General features: G+C 40.0%; 1 protein-coding gene across 3 annotated transcripts in view; it reads left to right on the top strand.

The window, feature by feature from the left end:
• CPEB1 (cytoplasmic polyadenylation element binding protein 1) overlaps positions 1-23891 on the top strand; it is a 109893-nt gene that overhangs the window by 17085 nt on the left and 68917 nt on the right. For all 3 annotated transcript variants that reach the window (XM_018066362.1, XM_018066361.1, XM_018066364.1), the window contains exon 2: positions 11754-11928. In XM_018066362.1, coding sequence (XP_017921851.1) covers positions 11754-11928 — 175 coding nt within the window. The remainder of the gene's footprint in view (positions 1-11753; positions 11929-23891) is intronic.

Raw genomic sequence — 23891 nt, 5'->3', positions numbered from 1 at the left:
TCACTTCCACTGTATAATCATAAGGGATTTGGTTTAGGTCATACCTGTATGGTCTAGTGGTTTTCCCTACTTTCTTCAATTTAAGTCTGAATTTTTACCTACCTATCTACTACTCTTGTAGTTGTTACATGTATGTAGTATTAGGCTTATGTGCATGCTAAATCACTTCAGTCATGTCTGATTCTTTGCAGCCCTATGGATTGTAGCCCACCAGGCTCCTCTGTCCATGGGATTCTCCAGGCATGACTACTGGAGTGGGTTGCTGTGCCCTCCTCCAAGGGATCTTCCTGAACCAGGGATCGAACCCACGTTTCTTATATCTCATGCATTGGAAGGCAGGTTCTTTATGACTAGCGCCACCTGGGAAGCCCAGGCTTACAATGTAGCATATAACTTGTTTATGTGCTTATGTTCCCACTGGACTAATTTCTTGGGAGCTGGGGTTGTCTTTATTTATCCTCTGTCCCCAGAATGGCTCCAGGTGTGTGAGAATGAAATCAGTAATTATAGTTTCTGGGTCCCTAGGCATCAGGTCATATTGTTCATGGGTTCCTTGTTTTTCGTTCACATGGAATTGTCTCTGCTCCAAGCTTAAAATCGCAAGTCCTGAAATGAGTGGGCAAGAGCTTTGACAGTTTGATCTTGTCTTATCATTTAATAAAGAAATTACAACTTACAGAGGTTGTGATAGAGTTGGTAAAAATACCTATGAAAGGATGATATGGGTTTGCCTTTTCTGTGGTATCTGTATTGAGTGCCTGCAAATTTAGCAGATACCATGTTGGGTTCTGCTTTGATAAAGGCCTTGAAAGAGCCTACAGTTTATCAAATGCAGTGCTGACAATGTATACAGCAAACAGTTTGACAGATGTGACAGGAGCTACAATTATAGTGACCGTGTATTCTTGAGCAGTTTTGCTATTAAATATTTCCTTAGTGTTCTCATAAGCCTGTCCTTGAAATTGTAGTATTTCCTTTTTCAGGAGGAATTTATAGAGCAAAAGGAATATTGGGCTTTAAATGCATCCTGTAGAAACTGAAGGATAATCAGAAAAATAAAGGGAGAACCAGGAAGGAGAAAGTGGTTCCTCAATTAAATGAGCAGAGAGTAGCTGAGGATCAGATCCCCAGAGATGCCAGGTAAAATAGATTTGAAGTATGGGTTGGGTTTGGCAATCCAAGTGATTAAGCACAGTTGTCTGGTGTCTTTTGAAGAGGGAGAGGGACATGCTGGCAGGGTATTGTGGGTTGAGAGGAAGTATGAACAAGAGGTTAAGAAATAGACGTATTTTCTAGATGGTAGAGCAAAAGGAAAACTGGTTTAAGAGAATGTTTAAGTGTTTTTTTTTTGGTTTTAAGATGAGAGCGCTTTGGGCATACTTAACAGACTGATGGGAAGGAGCCAGTGGAGGAGAGAGAGGGAAGTAAGATCATTAGTGAAGAGGAGGGGGTCTCTTGAGTCTTACGTCTGGTAATGGGTTCCCTCTCTCTGGATGGAGTCAGTTTCTCTTTCTGCAGGTGAGGACCTGCTGCCATTTCTCCTTCGTTCGTGGTGAGCCTTCCTGCCCAGTCTGGCCTGCCTTTCCTTTCCTTGAGTTCACTGTGTTCCGTATCCACTCTGTGCCTGTTCTCTGCCTGTCTGTTATGTTTTTTCTCAGACTTGCTTATTGAAATTCTGCTTTTTCATTATTCTTCAATTTAAAAGTCTGAGTTGTCAAACAGTTCAGATACCTTAATATGCTCCTCTCTTCTGCAATGTTTTGTACAAACTTGTCTTCATTTCCACTTACTTAGATGACTTTTATTCTTTTCTCCCTCTTACCTAGTTCTCCCCAGGGCCCAGATTATGTTTTATTTATCTCAATAATTTCAACATCTGATGTAGCAGGTTTTTCAGTATCTGTGAAGTACTGAGCTATGCTAAGCTGTTATTTTGTTGGTCAGAAAAGGGAAGATATTGACAGTTTCATACGGATCAAGCTAATACAGTTTTATCCCTTACATTCTTGCACAGAAGACTTGAGGTGAAATTTCAGAAGAGAAAGTTTAGAGAAGCATTTCTTAACAACTGTCTAGTCATATTGAAATTCAACCAAAACTGGCTTCGGGTGACCAGTGACAAAAGCAAACATGGGAACTTGGCTAGATTTACCTTTTCCCATAAGGAATGAATGTAAAGAAGATATATCAGTTCCTCAGAGGAAACTGGCATTTCTTGATCTTGGTCTGAGTGACACTTTTCTGAGTGGGTGGTCATGTAAGTGTTGTTCAAATTGTTGTAGACGATGTCCTTAAAATACTGAGTGTAAGTGCTGAAGAGGTTTTATTCAGCTTTATCATTACTTACTAAAAACTAAAGTCAGATTGCCAAACTACCTCTCAGAACCAGTGTTTTGGGGCTATCTAAGTATATTACTTTCTACTGCTGTATAATAAGTTAAAAAAAGTGTTGAAGACCAGTGGGTTTTTTTTTCTTCTTTAACTTTATTTTGTACTGGGGTATAGCCAGTTAACAATGTTGTGATAGTTTCAGGTGAACAGCAAAGGGACTTGGCCATACATTACACTGGTATCCATTCTCCCCCAAATTCCCCTCCCATCTAGGCTGCTACATAACATTGAACAGAGTTCCCTGTGCTATACCGTAGGTCCTTGTTGGTTATCCATTTTAAATATAGCAGTGTGTACATGTCCATCCCAAACACTTAACCACCATATAAGTGTGTTCTCTGAGTCTTGAGTCTCCTCCTGTTTTGTAAGTGAGTTCATTTGCATCATTTCCTTTTGGATTCCACATATAAGGGGTGTCATATATTTCTCCCTGTCAGGAGCTTCACTCAGTGTGACAGTCTCTGCATCTCTCCATGTTGCTGCAAACGGCATTATTTCATTCCTTTCAGTGGCTGAGTAACATCTCATTGTATATGTGTACCGCATCTTAAATCATTTACTCTTTGGCTGTGATGGGTCTCCATTGCTGCATGGTGGCTTTCTCTGGTTGTGGCGCGTGGGGCTACTCTTTGTTTCGGGCCGTGGACTTCTCTGTGGTGGCTTCTCTCTTGTTACAGAGCGTAGGCTCCGGGCACTCAGGCTCAGCAGTGGTGGAGCATAGGCCTAGTTGCTCTGCAGCATGTGGTATCTTCCTGGACCAGGGATTGAACCGGTGTCCCCTTCATTGCAAGGCAGATTCTTAACCACTGGACCACCAGGGACGTCCCTGTACCACATCATCTTTATCCATTCCTCTGTTAATGGACATTTAGGTCGCTTCCATATCTTGGCTGTTGTAAACAGTACTGCAACGAACATTGGGAGCATGTATCCTTTTGGATCATGTTTCTCTCTGGATATATGTGCAAGAGTGGGATGACAGGGTCATGTGGTTGCTCTACTTTTTGCTTTTTAAGGAACCTTAAAAAACCATACTGTTCCATAGTGACTGTATCAGTTTACGTTCTCACCAACTGTATAGGCGGGTTCCCTTCTCTTCACACCCTCTCCAACATTTATTGTTTATGGATTTTTTGATGACAGCCATTCTGACTGGTGTGAGCTGCTATCTCATTGTAGTTTTGATTTGCATTTCTCTAATAATGAATGATGTTGAACATCTTTTCATGTGCCTCTTGGCCATCTGTATGTCTTCTTTGGAGAAATGTCTGTTTAGGTCTTCTGCCCATGTTTTGATTGGGTTGTTTGCTTTGATGGTGTTAAGCATCTTGAGCTGTTTGTAAATTTTGGAGACTAATCTCTTGTCAGTCACATCATTTACAAATATTTTCTCCCAATATGTGGGTGGTTTTTTGTTTTGCTTATTCTTTCCTTTGCTGTGCAAAAGATTTCAGTAGGTCCCATTTGCTTATTTTTGTTTCCATTATTCTGGGAGACAATAAAAAAAAAGATACTGTTCTGATTTATATCAGAGAGTGTTCTGCCTATGTTTTTTTCTAGTAGAAGTTTTATAGTGTCTGGTCTCACATTTAGGTCTTTAATCCATGTTGAGCTTATTTTTGTGTATGGTGTTAAAGGATGATATCTAGTTTAATTTTTTTACATGAGGCTGTCCAGTTTTCTCAATCCCATTTGTTAAAGAGACTTAAAGACCAGGGCGTTTAACTAAAAAATAAGTGATTAATTAGAAAATTTTATTCTCAGCAAAATTTTTAGGATGAACAGTTTTGCCAGGGGCGTTGGTGGATTCCTGTCCATGGAACTCCATGCTGAGATTCTCATCAGGAGATAAACTGTGTGCCATTCAGTCAGTCTTCTGTTAATCTTTCATCTGGCTTTTGAAGACTCCATAACAGATGATTAACAGTGATAGTCTTGAAGTGGTCTGCAGTGTAGATATATTTTGTTGTTGATTAAAGACAATAAAAATAAACCAGGGATGGTAAAGTTGGCATTCATTGATGACAATTAAATCCCGAACCAGGATTTTGACCTAAAATAATGGCCATTTCATCACCATGTTGATTGTGGGTTATACGGTATGTGAAAGCAAGGCTGGGGGTTTCCAAATAGGGCAAGTCTAGATTTATCATAGCATACAAATAGGTATAACATTTTGGGATCTTAGTCTTGAACAGGCAAACATAGCTGCATGGTGAGGGTTCAGATTTTGAAGTATTATGAGTAGTAGTTTCAAGCCACAAAGGCAAAAAACCTCCAATTATGTGCTGTAGGCTTCTTGATGAGCTTGACTAGGATAAATTGAAAGAATACTTCTGAATAACAGTGGGGTTGGGAGACATTTGTCCCTAGTAAGTTATTGAGTGTTTTCAGGTACTTTATATATTTCTCATTATCACAAAATCTGCAAATAGGTAACACTCCACTCTTACACCTGAGCCAGTGGAAGCTAGAGAAGGTACTGAAGCAGTAAACTTAGTGTTTGTGTCCCAGGGGCTTTCTTTCTGCTTTTCAAAACAGTGATTCACAGTTCGGGGGAGGATTCTTCCTTTGTGGAAAAGGGAAATGCTTTTTTCAGATGGTAGGCTCTTTGCCATCACCCCTTCCAGTTGAGGATTATTGCTAGAGAAAGCCACTGTTTCATGATGGAGGTGTGCGCCCTATTCTGTTGAAGAGGAGAAAACCGTGACCTGCCGTAAAATAGCTTCTATTAGTAGAAATTCCTAGTGAACCATTTTTTCCCCCGATATAAGTAAATATAACTATCAATAGTTTTATCTATTGATAAAGTAGTACTGATAAACAGAAGTACTGTTTTTAAAATTTTTTTCTTGGAGTATAGTTGATCTGCAATGTTGTGTGTTTTTTAGATTCTTTTCCCATATTGGTCGTTACAGAGTATTGAGTTCCTGTGCCATACAGTAAGCCGTTATTAGTTACCTATTTATGTATAGCAGTGTGTATATGACAGTCCCAGTCTCCCAGTTTATCCCTTCCACAATCACTTCCTGGTAACCGTAAGTTTGTTTCCTGCATTTGTAACTCAGTCTCTGTTTAACAACATTTGTACCCCCCCCTTTTTTTTTTAACATTTCACATATGAGCGATATCATATGATATGTGTCTTCCTCTATCTTACTGTCTCAGTGTGACGCTCTCTGGGTCCATCCATGTTGCTGCAAATGGCAGCATTTCAGTCTTTTTGTGGCTGAGTTAATACTCCATTCATATATGTACCGCATCTTTACCCGCTGTGCTGCTGATGGACATTTAGGTTGCTTCCATATCCTGGCTATTGTGAAGAGTGCTGCAGTGAACGCTGGGGTGCATGTGTCTTTTTGAATTAAGACTTTCTCTGGATATGTCTAGACAGGGATTGCTGAATCATATGGTAACTCTTATTTTTAGTTTTTTAAGGAATCTCCATACTATTCTTCATAGTGGTTGTAGCAGTTTACATTCCCTCCAACAGTGTAGAAGGGCTGTCTTTTCTCCACACACTCACTCTCTAGCACTTATTATTTGTAGATCTTTTGATTGATGGCCATCCTGACTGGTATGGGGTGATACCTCATTGTATATTGTTTTGATTTGAACAGTGGAAACAGTGTCAGACTTTATTTTTGGGGGCTCCAAAATCACTGCAGATGGTGATTGCAGCCATGAAATTAAAAGACGCTTACTCCTTGGAAGAAAAGTTATGACCAACCCAGATAGCGTATTCAAAAGCAGAGACATTACTTTGCTGACTAAGGTCCGTCTAGTCAAGGCTATGGTTTTTCCAGTGGTCATGTATGGATGTGAGAGTTGGACTGTGAAGAAGGCTGAGTGCCGAAGAATTGATGCTTTGAACTGTGGTGTTGGAGAAGACTCTTGAGAGTCCCTTGGACTGCAAGGAGATCCAACCAGTCCATTCTGAAGATCAGCCCTGGAATTTCTTTGGAAGGAATGATGCTAAGGCTGAAGCTCCGGTACTTTGGCCACCTAATGCGAAGAGTTGACTCACTGGAAAAGACTCTGATGCTGGGAGGGATTGGGGGCAGGAGGAGAAGGGGATGACAGAGGATGAGATGGCTGGATGGCATCACGGACTCGATGGACATGAGTCTGAGTGAACTCCAGGAGTTGGTGATGGACAGGGAGGCCTGGGGTGCTGCGATTCATGGGGTCACAAAAAGCTGGACACGACTGAGTGACTGAACTGAGCATCTTTTCATGTGCTTTTTAACCCCCTGTATGTCTTCTTGAAGAAATGTCTATTTAGATACTTCCCCCATTTTTTGATTGGGTTGTTTTGATATTGAGCTGCATGAGCTGTTTGTATATTTTGGAAATTAATGCTTTGTTTTTCTTTTGTTTGCAGATAGTTTCTCCCATTCTTAGAGTTGTCTTTTCATCTTGTTTATAGCTTCCTTTGCTCTGCAAAAGCTTTTAAGTTGATCCCATTTGTTTATTTTTGTTTTTATTTCCACTTCTCTAAGAGATGGGTCAAAGAGAATCTTGCTGCATTTTATGTCAGTGTTCTGTGTTTTCCTCTAAGAGTTTTATGGTTTCTCGCCTTATGTTAGGTCTTTAATCCATTTTGAGTTTATCTTTGTGTATGGTGTTAAGTGTTTTAATGTCATTCTTTTACATGTAGCAGTCCAGTTTTCCCAGCACCAATCATTATTGAAGTGACTGTCTCTTCTCCATTGTATATTCTTGCCTCCTTTGTCATAGATTAGGTGACCATAGGTGTGTGGGTTTATCTCTGGGCTTTTGTCTATATTCTGCCCCATTTAACTATATTTCTGTTCTTGTGTCAATATCATACTGTCTTGATTACTGTAGCTTTGTAGCCAGGGAGCCTAATTCTTCCAGCTCCGTTTTTCTTAAGATTGTTTTGGCTCTTTGGGATCTTTTGTGTTTCCATACATATTTAAAAATTTTTTGTTCTCATTCTGTGAAAAATGCCATTGGTAGTTTGATGGGGGTGGCATCGAGTCTATAGATTGCTTTGGGTAGTATAGTTATTTTGACAATATTCTTCCAATCCAAGAATGTGGTATATCTCCCCATTTGTTTGTGTCATCTTTGATTTCTTCCATCCATATGTTATCGTTTTCAGAGTACAGATCTTTTATCTCCTTAGGCAGGTCTGTTCTTTGGTATTTTACTCTTTTTGATGCAGCGGTAAATACGATTGTTTCCTTGATGTCTCTTATCTCCTGTTAGTGTATGGGAATGCAGATTTCTGTGCGTTAATTCTGTATCCTGCAATTTTACCAGATTTATTGATGAGCTCTAGTAATATTCTGGTATCCTCTTTAGGATTTTCTATGTATAGTACCGTGTCATCTGCAAACAGGGACAGTTTCACTTCTTTTCCAGTTTGGAGTGTTTTTATTTCTTTTTCTTCTGTGCCTGCCATGGCTTGGACTTATAAAACTTTGTTGAATAATAGTGGCAAGAGTGGACATCTTTGTCTTGTTCCTGTTCTTAGAGGAAATGCTTTCAATTTTTCACCACTGAGAATGATGTATGCTATGAGTTGGTCATATATGGCCTTTATTAAATTGAGGTAGGTCCCGTCTAAGCTCACTTTCTGGAAAGTTTTTGTCATAAATGCATGTTGAATTTTGTCAATAGCTTTTTCTACATCTGTTGAAATGATCACATGGTTTTAATTCTTCATTTTGTTGGTATATTTCACAGTGATTTGCAGATATTGAAAAATCTTTGTATCTCAGGGGTAAATTCCACTTGATCATGCTGTATGATCCTTTTAATGTGTTGTTGAATTCATTTTGCTAGTATTTTGTCAAGGCTTTTTGCACCTACGTTCATCTGGTTTGTAATTTTTCTTTTTTGTGGTACCTTTGTCTGTTTTGGTATTAGGGTGATAGTGAATGAGCTTGGGAGTGTTCCTTCTTCTGCAGTTTTTTGGAAGAGTTTCAAAAAGGCACCTGTTAACTTTTCTCTAAGTGTTTGATAGAATTTGCCTGTGAAGCCATCTGGTCCTCAACTTTTGTTTGTTGAAAGATTTTTAATAATTGTTTCAGTTTCACTACTTGTGATTGATCCGTTCATATTTCGTTTCTTCCTGGTTCAGTCTTGGGATGTTACACCTTTCTAAGAGTTTTTCCAGTTCTTCCAGGTTGGCAATTGTATTGGCATGTAGTTGCTTCTGGTAGTCTGTTACGATTCCTTGTATACCTGTGGTGTTAGCCGCAACGTCCCCTTTTTCATTTCTAATTTTGCTGATTTGCTCCTCCCTGTTTATTTCAACAAGTCTGGCTAAAGGTTTATCAATGTTTATCTCCTCAAAGAACCAGCTTTTAGTTTCATTGACACTTGCTATTTATTTTCTTTGTCTCTATTTCATTTGTTTCTACTCTGATCTTAAATGTTTTCTTTACTTCTACTGACTTTGGGTTTTGTTTTCCTTTCTCTGGTTGCTTTAGATGTGAAGACAGAGAATTAACTGTTTTTCTTTTCTAGCCTGACCAAGTAATCCTTCCTATTGATCCATGATTCTCAGTAGTATTAAGGTTTGTGTTCTCTTTTGAGTCTGTAATGTGTCTTTAAAGCTTGCTTTCCTGTCTGTAGTGAAAGAAAGTTCAAAAAAAGTTGCAAGTAATCTCACTGCATGGCAAAAATGCCACAAATAACAGTGAAATCTATCAGGCAGTAGTAGAAAATCAAGGGAAAATACCCACTTTTGGTTATGGTAAAACATGGATATGAATGCAGACCTATAAATTGATCAAAGTTAAGACAGAATATGCAGAGTAATGGGCCTGTTAAGGGTAGGGATGTATAAAAGGTTTCTGTTTAAAAAAGGAGAAACTAAGAATTATATAACTGGATAATTTTTAAAGGATCACTGTATTCTGTGGTAGGTTCAGCTTTTGGACAGTTTGATTTTTTTTTTATCATGTCTTTAGTCTTTTTTAATTAAGTTTTTAAATTTTTATTTACACCATGCGGGTGGCATGCAGGATCTCAGTTCCCTTACCAGGGATCAAACCCTACTTCCTGCGTGGAAGTGCTAATTCTTAATCACTGGACCACCAGGGAGGCTTCTAATTAAGCTTTTGAAATAAAATGATTACAGAAATTAGGCATGGAAGGGCCTGGGGTCTTCAAAGGAATAGTTGACATAGGTTTTTAATTCATTTTTCTCCTTTTAATGAGCAGGTAGATTCTTTTCTTCAAGGATCCTTGTGGCGGCTTCTAACCCCTTGGTATAATAATAACACTACTGAGAGCCAGCGTTTATTTATTTGGCACATAGTTATGTGCCAGGTACTGTGTGAACCACTTTATGTGTATTATTTCACAAAAAGCCCTCTGAGATAGTATTGTTACTTTTATCCCCGTTGTACACCTGGGGAGAGTGATACATCTGTTCCTCAGTGGATGTTGCTGGTTTAATCTGCCTATCCTTAGAGTGCTACTGTGGATAGCAGGCAGTTGGTTAATGTATGTTAGTGAATGAATGAAGCATGTAGCCTGAAGGTGTGCAGATTGGTTATAAGTCCTTGTATCTTAGCCTTTGTAAAGCTGGATATTAACCTTAGAAATCTGCAGCTGTGAAAATGGCCTGTGTCAGTGGATTTAACCCTTCTCAGTGGCACCTCCCTGGAGGGCTTGGGAAACACAACTGTGTTCTGGTTATCTTCACAGTTTGCAAAGAATACCAACCAGTCTTTCAAGAGCTTGAAAATGATGTGGAATTCAGGTTTGTCCCTTTAAGGCCATGCTGCAGAGTTTATAAAGTCTTAAATGTTTCCGGTCATTCTCATGCTTACACTTGGATTTTAATAAGTTACACAGAATAACACCAGGCTTTAAAAATTTTGTTTTGATGTGTTCAGCTACAGGGTCTTAGGTTCTAGTTTCTTTTGTTGTTGTTTGTTAGTAGCTAAGTTGTGTCCAATACCTTGCAACCCCGTGGACGGTAGCCTGCCAGGCTTGTCTGTCCAGGCAAAAATACTGGAGTGAGTTGCCATTTCCTACTCCAGAGGATCTTCCCGACCCAGAATAGAACCTGAATCTTCTGCATTGCAGGCAGAGTCTTTACCACGGAGCCGCCAGGGAGGCCTACTAGTTTCATTACTTGGACTTTCGCTGTTGTTTGCTTTTGTATGACTTCCCTGTTACACTCCCCAAGGTGACTGGGAATGATGGAAGTGATGAGTCTGACTCCCTTTAGAAGACTGAGTCTGTCAGCCAGTGTTTCTTTGCTTACATTGGATGTGGTGAATGAGGGAGATGGAACAGAGAGGAATGGTCCCTAGATTTCTGTCTCAGGCACCTGGAGGATGGTGGTCTTATTGACTGAGAGAGAGAACACCCAAGAATCACTTGTGTGGGGGTTCAGTTCACTTTTATGTACCTGGGAGTCCGTTTTTCGTTCAGTGATGTCTTACATGAGTTGTGTGCACTTTTAATGACCACATAGATTGTCTCAATTATTTAAACAACCCTTTGGGTGGTTTTTGTACCACTCTTGATCCTGCCAAGTCTTTTCCTGTAGGTATATCTTAAAATGTAAAAATAGCAGCTACCATATGCCAGCACCATGCTAAGTACTGTATACATCCCATCAAAAGGTTGGTAGGTACTCTTCCCCATTTCACAAGTGGCGACTGTAGCACAGAGATTAGTAACTGCCAATAAACGGCAGAATCAAACTTTTGAAACAACTGTATTAATGTATAATTTACATAATTGTAAGGTTCACTTTTCAAAGTACAATTCATTGACCTTTAGTATATTTATGGAATTTTGCAACCCTCACCATGATCTAATTTTAGAATATTTCCATCATTTGAAAAAAGAAACCTTGTACCCTTTAGACACAACTGGCTAACTACCTCCCCACCTCCCTAGTTGAAGGCAGCTAATCTGCTTTAGATTACCTGTTCTGCACATTTCATATAATTGGGCTCATACAGTATGTGGTCTTGTGTGACTGGTTTCTTTCACCTCACGTTTTTGAGGTTTACCCATATTGTAGTATCTATCAGTACTTTATTCTTTTATTGCCACATAATCTACTATATAGGTAGACTCACAATTTGAACCAGGTGAGTCTGGTTCTTAAAGCTCATGCTGCTGCCGTTCTACTTCTATACAAGTCCCATTAGGTTAGAATGTTCTTACATGTCAGTGTTTTTCCCTCTTACTCTTCTCTCAGGGTACCTTGCTGAGAGTTAAGTATGTTAGCATACAGGCAAGAAACTCAAGTCTTTGTTACTGTATCTAACTTGTATTGGGCTATAGAGGAAAAGGAGTTGTGAAGTCTCTGTCAACAGGGAGAATAGAAAACCTAAACACCTTTTTTCTGTGTCTAGGAAGAAGAAGCGGGAAGGATAAAAGATTGCTGGGACAACCAGGAAGCACCTGCACTCTCCACGTGTAGAAATGCCAATATCTTTCGAAGGATAAATGCCATATTGGATAATTCTCTGGATTTCAGTAGAGTCTGCACTACACCCGTAAATCGAGGAATTCATGATCATTTGCCAGGTGACTTAGATTTGAAACCTTGGATGTGCTAGACATGCACACATTGCTGTTTCTAGGCTGCTTCCTTGTGAAGTCTGTGAGTGACCTTGACTCTCAGGTAGCACTTCACCCCTTCCGTAGTTTGCCTTGTGGATTGGGTCCCCACTGGGGTGAAGACATCTTTTGATTACGTGAAAAAAAAGTAGGTCAGAGGTGACAAGACTATTTATATATTCAATTATGAGTTACATGTTACAGTAGCTTTTCTTACAGCTACATTGGAAACATTTTTAAAAAGTTATTAATACTTGATGTAACCCAACATAGTCGAAATAGTGTGTGTCAATATATAATCTGTATGAAAGGTGTTAGTGAGAGATTTCTTTTGTTAGTGTTATGACGTCAGAATCCAGTGTATATTTCACATTTACAGTGTAGCTCGGTTCGAATTGGCTACATTTCAAGGGCTCAGTAGCTGCATGTGACTCCTGTAGTCACAGTGGCTGCTGCACTGGATGATGCAGCTCTTGGGTATTTTAATTGCTTCTAAAATGCGTGCAAGTCAACAAGCATTTGGTTCTCCTGATATTTAGGGTGTTCCATATCACAGTGGAGGGAGAGGGCAGTGTCTCCTGAGGACAGTTCTTCTCAAGGAGGCTTGGCTGTCCCAACACGGTTTCATAATGTTTTTGTGGGAGCTGCAACATATTATAGGAATGTTGTTGGGCTGTTCTCTGACTTACTTTAGATGAAAGCAAACATGTCTTTAATTTTTTAAATGGACCTTGAAAATATTTGGTAAAACAGGGATTCTCAGAACAAGGACTGGTAATTGCTGTTTCTTTAGTTGTAAATTCAGTGATTTATCTTTAACTTTGCCTTGGAAATAATTCCCACAAAAATGCAGAAGCATGTGAACATAAAGTAAGTGTTTAAGGGGGAAGTTTATTAGGAAGGAGATGGCCCCATAGAAATTTATTTATTAAATTGTGCTGGGAGAAAAGTGAGAGAAGAAAATGGGAACTGAGGAGTACGGGTGGGTCTTGCCTCTTCTGACTTCCAAAAAAGTATACGTGTAATGTTCCCTGTTAATTGGAGTAAGCCATGAGCTAACTCTTATTCTTTATTTAGCTTACGTCAAGTGAAAGATTGAGAGAACCTGCCTGGCTCTATGTGTGTTTCTCTTTTCAGGAAGTTGCATGAATTATATTCCAGTAAGAATGACAGTCAGCAGTGACTTAAATCTCACTGGATTGCTTCAGACGTGCTGGAACGTTTATGGTTTATAGCAGAGCGTTTTTCAGCTAATGGCTAGGTTGTTGACCTGAGTAAGGGGTGGGACTCCTAGTCAGTGAGACAGGAGCTTTGAGGTGTGCATGTTCACAGTTGGCCAGGGCACCCAGTGGCCTCACTGGTAAGACCCGGGTTCTGGTCACTGACTGGCCAACCTGTAAGGTGTAGACTTCTTGAGCTCTACAGGGGGCCTTCTCAGGGCATAGGTTCAAGAAGTGCAATGGGAAGAGATGGAAGAAACAAGGGAAACCTGGGTTGTAAGGTTGACCTTGGGCAGTGAGCCAAAGTAGATGGTGTTTTCCAGCTGTAGGACAGGATGGTGCCGGCCCCAGATGCCTCACAGGGCTCTCCTTGCTGGGGGCTGGTGGGGGTGCTCTGTAAGGAAGCAGTGCTGCAGCTTGAAGACACCTCCCGAAATTGCAGGAGAGGTTCTGGTCAAGGTAGCTGGTGTCCTGTGCCCTTTGCACGTACCTAACCCCTGCTGTGTGGTCAGCTGGCTCGTTGTCCCCGCCTGAGCTGCTGGTTCGGGGTGTGGGCTCTGGATCTTGAGAGGTGAGGCAGGGCTGCTGGCCTGGAGCATTCCGAGGCTTCTGCAGCAGGGACGCCTGTTTACTTGTGGTTATTGCGCAAGTAAACCTGGGTGTGTATTTTCCATGAAGCACTTTAACCTGAATTTGTGGCTTCTAGTCAGAAGTAATCTTGTAACCTAAGTAGATAATCAGCATTATAGAAACCCAAGAGCAAGATTGGTTGTAACAGTGTTATAACTAGGGGCAGTTTGGTGACAACAAAAGCTAAAGTAGCCGTACAGTGCAATGTCCTGCAGTTATTATTATGTTTGTAGTAGATTACTTAATGATGTAGGTAGTCACAGTACCTGAAGTGAAAAAGCAAAGTACAAAACTGTGGTCTCAGGGATGTATATATGCATAGAAAGACTGGAATGGCAAGGTGTAAATGTAACAGTGAAGGTATAATGGGTAATTTTTTTTTTTTCTGTGTGCTTTTCCCACTGATTCTTCTGTAACAAACATATTTTATAATAAGAACAACTTGTTAAAAAAGAGTATTTCTTGGCACAGTGTTTCAGCATTGATATTTGGATTTTGCATAGGTACATTTAATTGTGCAACTTGCTTCATATAGGTACACTTAACTTTGCAATAGTTAATATGCTATTTGTTTTTTTCATTTGAGCAAATGTTTGATTTATCACTTAGAAGGCTTGTGTTAGCTGTGACAGAATTTCATTGCATATAGTATGCAGTCAGAGTCGTATCAGAACTTTGCAAGTCAGCTGGTAAGGTGTTACTGGAAAAGTGCTGTGAGCAAGGTCCAAGGAGGGAGAGACTGTGTTGGTTAGGGAGTGAAGAAACACTGGATGGAGCAGCATTTGAAATAAGCCTTGAAGAAGAAAAAGTTACTTCAGTGTAATTGGATATTGAGTTAGGTTTGTTGTTGATTCTGGATTGACATTGGGGTCCAAAGCTGAGCTTGAAGATTGTCAGATGACCTGTGGTACAGTGACAGTCCCCAAGAGTGGGAGCCAGGTACCTCACTGAGGGCTTCCAAAGAGGCCACAGAGCTGTCCGGCTACCACAGGCCTCACCTCAGCCTTGCCCTGGGCTGTGTAGGAAGACGGCTTGGGGCGGGCAGCCTGCAGGGTAACTCTCTGCCCTCTTGGTGGAGCACAGCAAGGCGGGCGCTGCTTCCGCCGTCAAGCCGAGTGAGGGGAGTGTCTCCAGAGAGGAGCATTTGTGTAGATGGAAATTGCTTCTAAGAAGGAGCACAAGGTTGTTGAACCCCTTGTAAGGCAGCAGACTTGCTGTTTGTCCTTGACTGAGTAAAGGTGAGAGAGAACTTGAGAGGATGACGTGGGGCAGGGAGAGGGGAGGGTGGCTGCAGCTGTCTGAATGCCCCTCAGTTGACGTGCAGGGAGACTCCTCTGGTTCAGGAGACGTTGCTGGAGGCTGGAGTTTTCTGGCTGGTGTTGGGCCAAGACCCTTGTTGTGGGCGGGGTTGGGGTGGGGCTGGGAGGTTAGGCCAGAGCTGGACCCCTCATCCAGGCAGCTCCTCAGAGAGGGTGCCTACCTCCTCGGGCCCTTCCCCGCTCCCCGCCTAGTCCTTTACAATTCTGAGGAAGCAAGGAAAGGGGCTGTAAATGGGCATGTGATTGAAGCATAAATGAACTAAGTTATTGTTACGGGTCTGTCAAGTGTGAAAACTTGTTAAGATGACATTAAGGGACTTCTTGACTATGGGATGGGCCTGAGGCAGTGTCTGGAGGGAAAAGTTTCATGTTAACTTTGAGACCTCTCAGAGACTGGTTAAAGTAGTTGGAAGCTCAGAAGAGGGATAGATAAGTTAAAAGTAGTTCACAGCAAGTAAGGGGTGGGACTGAAACGCTGATTTAATATTTTTTTATTCTAATCTGAACACATACAGAAAAGTACACATCATAAGTGAAGAGCTCACACTGTCTCCAGCTGAACACAGGCAGGTAACCAGCAGTGCAGATCTAGATGAGCTGCCGGCTTTCAATTTAGGACCAAAGAAGTGTGTAATTGTAGCCGGATATATTGAATTTCTGACTGAGATGGTTTCCTTTTTTACTCTGAGAGTATCATCACTAAATTATCTTAAAAGCTGTTCTGAAATAAGTTTTAATATATTCAGTCCCAGCTAACAGGAGACAGTTGAAATTACTCTTGGGAAGTCTCACTTCCCATAAAATAAATTTTTTTTTCTGAAACCTTTAATATATGGCTTTAACAGTTAAATTTTTAACTTTTAGTCTAACACTATATTCAGAAAATTATGATATATACCTAAAAATATGATACTTTTACTAGGATAAATATGCAAATTTAGTGAGTTTTCACACACTGAACAAATCTTGTATATCCGCTTGCATATAGAGATAGAACAGAAGCCCCCGGCAGCTCTACAGTCTCTTAACTAGTGAAGGGTAGACCACTGTGCTAACTTTTAAATGCATGTGTTCTGCCTGTTTCTGAACTTGCATGCCTAGAGCCGTGAATGTGTGCCCTTCGGCTGTGAGGTCCACCCATTCACAGCCATGGTTGTGGAGCATTTGTTCCCATTGCTGTGCTGTACTCTGTTGTGTGAATATGTTCCGGCTTATTCTGCTGTTAGTAGACATTTAGGGCTATTCTGAACAGTGCTACTCTGAGCATGTGTTCTGGTGAACTTACTTCTCTTGGGTGTGTCCTGGGAGAGTGTTGGCGGGTCGAGTATCTGTGATTTCAGCACTAATGGATGCTGGCAGTTTATCACAGCAGTTGCACCAGTTTACACTTGTGACACACACTGTCAGATGGTTTGGGTTAGTTCTACATCCTCACCAAGATTTGGTATTGTTTTTTATCCCTTTGACTATTTCGGTGAGTATGTAGTGGCATCTCTATTGTGGTTTTAAGTTTCGTTTCCTTGATTTATGAACTTGAGCATCTTTTCATAATGTTTGTTGACCTTCGCATATCCTCTTTCCTGAAGTGCCTCTTCAAGTCTTAATACACTAATATTTCTTTAGAATTACTTGCCTTCTTCCTGCTTAGCTATAGCTATTTTCTGTTTACTCTTTTATATAGTCTACACTATGAGTTCTTTGTCTGATATATATAATAAAAAATCTTTTCTCCAAACCTGTGGCTTGTCTTTATACTCTTAATTGGTATTTTTTAATAATGTAACTTAAATTTTATGGAGTGCAGTATATCAACTTTTCAGTTATGGCTAATGCTTTGTTGTGTCCTGTTTGAGAAGTGTTTTCCTATTCCAAAGTCATGAAGAAGATATTCTGCATTTCATTTTTAAAAAAAGTACTGTTTTACCTTTCAGTCTTAACATTTGCAACCCATCTTAGATTTCATATTGTACACAGTGGAAGGTGGAAGGTCAGGGTTTGTTTTGTTCTGCATAGATAGCCAGTTGACCCAGCACCACCTTGGGGGAAAAAAATCTCTTTTCACCGTACTGCTGGCACCTTTCTCATAAGTCAGGCATCTGTATTACATGTGCACGTCTGTTTCTGGAGGCTTTTCTCTTCCATTGTTTATCTGTCCTCATGTCTTAGAGACCACAGCTTTCTAGTCGGTTTTGATGCTTGGTTGTAAAGTGTTCTACCTTTGTTCTTGGTGATCCTTGGTTCCTCTTGGACATTTGCATTTCCACATGGTCATGGGGTGGAGCGACGTGACACTTGACAAGCTGAATCGATGACTATGTGGAGATGCGAAAGTTTTTGTTTATATTAAAAAATACTTTGTGTAGTTAAAAGAATACCTGTAGCATATAAGCTGTGGTATCAACCCAAAAAGGTCTCCAGAACTGTGCCCCAGAGTTCTTTTCCTTTATACCGTATGGTGTATTTCTATATGTTGTATATTGCTGACTTAGATGAAATCATGGCAGGAATGCTGTTCTGGTGCTTAATTGAATGTTCTCTGCCTTGAAAAATCCTACCCTTATTTAAGAGTGACTTGGTTTTCGTCTCTGCAAAGCTTGTCACGTGTCTGTTGCCTGTTTGGCTCTATTAGATGGAGCAGGATCATCCTTGGCTGTTGCAGATTGTCACTGACCCACTGTGTGGTGGTATAAATACAAACGTGTATACTCTCTTAAGTGGGAAGGTTATAGTTTTGAAGAAAAACATACTCAGTTTGCCCATTTCATAATAAACCTACACGAAGTCAAGTGCAGATTCTGGGTGCAGGTTCCTTGAGAACAAATCCTGGCAGTGCTACTGACTTGCTCTAACCTTAAAGGTTAAGTTTTCATGACACAGGAGTAGTAGTAGTACACATTTATAGGATTTTTGTGACGCTTGAATAAGATGTGTACTGAATACCTAAATAATGCCTGTAACTGCACTTACTAAATGCTGGCAGTATATGATTATGATGGTGTGTGTATATATAGCATCCAGTCATGAGAGCATTGCTGTGTTCATGTATTTTTTTTTTTTTATTAAACTTTTTATTTTGTAAAAGAAGCCATCACTGCAGAAGACAGGGTTCAATCTCTGGTTGGGAAGATCGCCTGGAGGAGAGCATGGCAACCCTCTCCAATATTCTTGCTTGGAGAATCCCATGAGCAGGAGAGCCTGGCAGGCTACAATCCATAGGGTCACACAGAGTCAGACACAACTGAAGTAACTTAACAATGCTGTGATAGTTTCAGCATTAAATCTCTTCTCCCCCAAACTCACCGGGGTCATGTCTTTTTAAAAGGTGGACTTCTGAGCCTTCCCTGGTGGTCCAGTGGTTAAGAATCTCCACTCCCGCCGCAGGGGGTGCAGATTCTGTCACTGGTCAGAGAACTAAGATCCCACGTCGTGTGCAGCGTGGCCAAAAGAAAAATTTTTTTATGTTGAATTCTGTTTGCACATTCAATGTTTATAACATCTAGGATTTTGTTTACTGTGCCAAAAATAAAATTTACCATCTAAAGTACTTTTGGATGTACAGTTCAGTGATGCTAGATACATTCACATAGTTGTGCAAAAGTCACCACCGTTTATCGGCCTAACTCTTCATCTTGTAAAACTGAAACTCTTTACCTATTGAGCAGTAATTCCTCATGTTTCCTTCCCCTAGTTGTTGGCAGCCACCCTTATACTTTGTCTTTATGGTTTTGACCAACTTCAAATATGTGGAATCGTACCTGTGTTTGTCTTTTTTGTGACGTGCTTATTTCAGCTAGGATAATGTCCTCAAGGTCTATCCATGTTGTAGCACATAGCAGATTCCTTCCTTTTTCAGGCTGAGTAATACACTCCATTGTACACATGCAGCCCTTTTTGCACATCCATTTGTCCATCAGATGGGTACTTGGGTTGCTTGCATGTTTTACCTATTGTGAGTAATGCTGCTGTGAATGAACATAGGTGTACAGGTATTTCTTTGAGATCTTGCTTTCAACTCTTTTGGGGTATATACCAAGAGATGTAATTGCTGGATCACACAGTAATTTTTTTTAAATTGCCATACTATTTTTCACAGAGGCTATACAGTTTTTCATCATCTCCTAGTAGCCTAAGGGTTCCAATTTCTCCACACCCTCACCAACACTTTTCTCTTCTTTTTTTTTTTGATAGTAGCCATCCTAATGGGTGTAAGGTGGTGTCTCATAGTAATTTTGGTTTGCATTCTCTTGTGATTAGTGATGTTTAGCATATTTTCATGTGCTTTTTGGTCATTTCTGTATCTTCTTTGTAGAAGTATCTGTTCATGCCCTTTCTCACTTTTAAATTGAATCGTTTGGTTTCTCGTTGAGTTTTAAGAGTATCTCTCTGTATTCTGGATGTTAATTCCTTATTGGATGTTGATTTGCAAATATTTTCTCCCGTTCTGTGAGTTGACTTTTCACTCTGTAGAATAGTGTGTTTTGATGTACAAAGTTTTTACATTTTCATTAAATCTCATTTGTGTATTTTCTTCTGTTACTTGTGCCTGTGAAGTCATATTCAAGAAATCATTGCCAGACCCAGTGTTGTGAAAATTTTGTCCTATCTTTTCTACTAAGTTTCATTGTTCGGGTTTTATATTTTGTTCATTGATCAGCTTTGAGTAAAATGGCATTGGGTGAGAGTCCAACTTCATTCTTTTGCAAGTGGATGTCCAGTTTTCCAAGCACCGTTTATTGAAGACTGTTCTTTCCCCTATTCAGTAGTCTTGGCATCTTGTTAAAAGTTATTTGACCATGTCTGCAAGGGTTTATTTCCACACCTTCTATTCAGTCTGTATGTCTGTCTGTCTTTATGCTAATACTGTACCGTTTTGGTTACCATATCTTTGAGGTAAGTTTTCAAATCAGGAAATGTTGAGTCCTGTTTTGTTGATCTTTGTCAAAACTGTTTTAAACTGTTCAGGTCACTTGAGATTCCATATGAATTTTAGGATAGGTTTTTCTGTTTCTACAAAAAGTCATTGGGGTTTTGATAGGGATTGCATTGAATCATTTTGAATAGCATTAACATTTAAACAATATGAAGGCTTCCAATTCATGAACATAGGATGTGTTTACATTTATTTATGTTATCTTTAATTTTTTTTCAGCAGTGTTTTGTAGTTTTCATTTATAAGTCTTTTACCTTCTTGGTTAATTCCTAAGTATTTTATTCTTTTTAATGTTGTTATAAATGGTATTGTTTTTGTAATTTCCTTTTCAAATTGTTCATTGTGTCTATGAATGCAGCTGATTTTGGTGTGTTGGCTTGGTATCTGCTGGCTTTGCTGAATTCATTTATTAGCTCTAACAGCATTTTTTGTGGAGACTAGGATTTCCTGCATATAAGACTGTATTCTCCTCAAACAGATAATTTTACTTTTTTCTTTCCAACTTGGATGCCTTTTATGTTTCTTGTTTAATTAATTGCTCTGGCTGAAACTTCCAATAATAATGTTGAATAAAAGTGGTGAAAGCAGACATCTTTGGTTCCTGATCTTAAGAGAAAAAGTGTTCAATCTTTCACCATTGAATATGACGTTTTCTGTGGGTTTTACATATATGGCATTTATTATATGAAGGTAAGTTCATTCTGTTCCTATTCTGTTAAAAAAGAGGGTTTGTTCAGGAGAGGATGTTGAACTTTTAATAACATTTATTTACTTGTTGGAGAAGACTCTTGAGAGTCCCTTGGACTGCAAGGAGATCCAACCAATCTGAAGGAGATCAGCCCTGGGATTTCTTTGGAAGGCATGATGCTAAAGCTGAAACTCCAGTACTTTGGCCACCTCATGAGAAGAGTTGACTCATTGGAAAAGACCCTGATGCTGGGAGGGATTGGGGGCAGGAGGAGAAGGGGGCGACGGAGGATGAGATGGCTGGATGGCATCACGGACTCGATGGACGTGAGTCTGAGTGAACTCCAGGAGCTGGTGATGGACAGGGAGGCCTGGCGTGCTGCAGTTCATGGGGTTGCAGAGAGTCGGACACGACTGCGCGACTGGACTGAACTGACTGATTTGGTTATTTGGCTGCGTCAGGCCTTAGTTGCAGTTAGGGTGTTGCTTTGAGATCTTTCTTGTTTTTTAGTGTCATCTTTTCTAGATAACAGTTTCCTTCATTGCACTGCCTTTGCTGTGGCCCTTAAGTCTGTATGTTGTGTTTTGTTCTCATCTGTCTCTGAATGTTTCTCATTTCCCTTCTCAGTGCTTCTTTGATCCCTTGGTTGTTTAAAAGTGTTACTCAGTTTTTCTCAGTTTGTGACTTTTTCAGTTTCAGTTGTGTTACTGATTTCTTACTCCATCCTGCTGTTGTCAGAGAAGATACTTTGTATGATATCTTTAAAAACATATGGAGACTTTATTTGTTGCCTGCAGTATGGGAAACGTCCCACAGACACTTGGTAATGCGTATCTGTTGTTGGGTAGAATGTTCCGTGAGCTCTCCAGGTGGTACAGGTGGGCGAGAACCTACCTGCCAGTGCAGGAAACACAAGATGGTGCTGAGGATCCCCTGGATGAGGACAATGGCAGCCCATTCCAGTACTCTTCCCTGAAAAATTCCGTGGACAGCAGAAGCCTGGCGGGCTACAGTCCATGGGGTTGCAAAGAGTCTGACACGACTGAACACGCACACACAGTGAATGTTCCATATATGTCTGTTAAATCTAATTGGTGAATTTTGTTGTTCAGCTGCTGTACTTCCTTATTTAAATATCTTCTGTCATTTATTCACTATTCTGAGTGGGATATTTAAGTCTCTGACTGTTACTGTAGAACTGTTTCTCCCCCTTTAGTTCTTAGGTTTTGCTTCATGTATTTTGATAATTATTTATTTATAGTTATATTAAGGTTTTATAACATATAAAGTCTTTTCTTATCTGTATTAACTTTTTCTTAGTCTGTTTTGCCTGCCATTAGTATCTCCACCTCTGCTTTCTTCTGGTTACTGTTTGTATGTAATATCTTTTTATGTCCTTTCACTTTCCTTCTGTTTCTCTCTTTGGATCTCAAGTGAGTCTCTTATAGATGAGACCTATGGGATCAAGTGTTTTTATCCATCCTGCATTTCTCTGTTTTTTGATTGGAGAGTTTAATCCATTTACATCATTTAATTGCTGATAAGGAGAAGACAGATCAAATTGCCAACATCCACTGGATCATAGAATAAGCAAGAGAATTCCAGAAAAACATATACTTACACTTCATTAACCACGTTAAAGCCTTTGACTGTGTGGATCACAACAAACTGTGGAAAATTCTTCAAGAGGAGGGAATACCAGATCACCTTACCTGCCTGCTGGCAAAACCTGTATGCAGGCCAAGAAGCAACAGTAAGAGCCAGACATGGAACAATGGACTGGTTTCAAATAGGGAAAGGAGTACATCAAGGCTGTATATTGTCAGCCTGCTTATTTAACTTATATGCAAAGTACATCATGCAGAATGCTGGGCTGGATGAAGCACAAGCTGGAATCAGGATCAGAGGGAGAAATATCAATAACCTCAGAGATGCAGAGGACACCACCCTTATGGCAGAAAGTGAAGAACTAAAGAGCCTCTTGATGAAGGTAAAAGAGGAGAGTGAAAAGGCTGGCTTAAAACTCAGCATTCAGAAAACAAGTTCATGGCATCCGGTCCCATCATCACTTCATGGCAAATAGATGGGGAAACAATGGAAACAGTGACAGACTTTATTTTCTTGGGCTCCAAAATCAATGCAGATGGTGACTGCAGCCTTTAAATTAAAAGACGCTTGCTCCTTGGATGAAAAGCTATGACCAACTTAGCATATTAAAAAGGAGAGATGTTAATTTGCCAACACAGGTCCACATAGTCAAAGCTATAATTTTTCCAGTAGTCATGTGTGGATGTGAGAGTTGGACCATAAAGAAGGCTGAGTGCTGAAGGATTGATGGTTTTGAACTGTGGTGTTGGAGAAGACTCATGAGAGTCCCTTGCAGTGCAAGGAGATCAAACCAGACAATCCTAAAGGAAATCAACCCTGAATATTCACTGGAAGGACTGATGGTGAAGCTGAAGCTCCATTATTTTGGCCACCTAATGTGAAGAGCTGACTCATTAGAGAAGACCCTGATGCTGGGAAAGATTGAAGGCAGGAACAGAAGAGGACAGCAGAGGACAAGATGGTTAGATGGCATCACCGAATCAATGGACATGAGTTTGAACAAGCTCTGGGAGATGGTGAAGGACAAGGAAGCCTGGTGTGCTGCAGTCCATGGGGTCACAAGGTGTCGGACACGACTGAGCGACTGAACAACAGCAAAGGAGAAGACTGACTTTTACCATTTTTCCTATATGCCTTATAGCCTTTTGTCTCTCATTTTCTTTTCTTTTTTTTTAACCTTGATATAAAGGTTTTTATTTTTATTTATTTTTGCTCTTGTCAACAGTAAGCATCATGGACTTTATTTTCTGTTAAGTTTAAGCTGTTATAATATTTTAAAGAAGAAATACTGGATAATCAACAATTTCACCAAAGAAGCCATAGCACTACAGGTCATGAAAAAGTGCCACTCCCTTTTTGAGATCTAATTTGAAAACATAAATATTTGAGAAACATTTAGCCTTTTCCTTCATTCTTCATCCTCAAAAATTATAACACTAGGGGAGGGAGGTGGGAGGGGGGTTCATGTTTGGGAATGCATGTAAGAATTAAGAATTTTAAAATTTAAAAAATAAAAAATTAAAAAAAAATTATAA

Source organism: Capra hircus, chromosome 21, assembly GCF_001704415.2.
Source record: "Capra hircus breed San Clemente chromosome 21, ASM170441v1, whole genome shotgun sequence".
Taxonomy (NCBI): Eukaryota; Metazoa; Chordata; class Mammalia; order Artiodactyla; family Bovidae; genus Capra; species Capra hircus.
The sequence above is the reverse complement of the archived record's forward strand: the minus strand, read 5'-3'. Positions and strand labels throughout refer to the sequence as shown.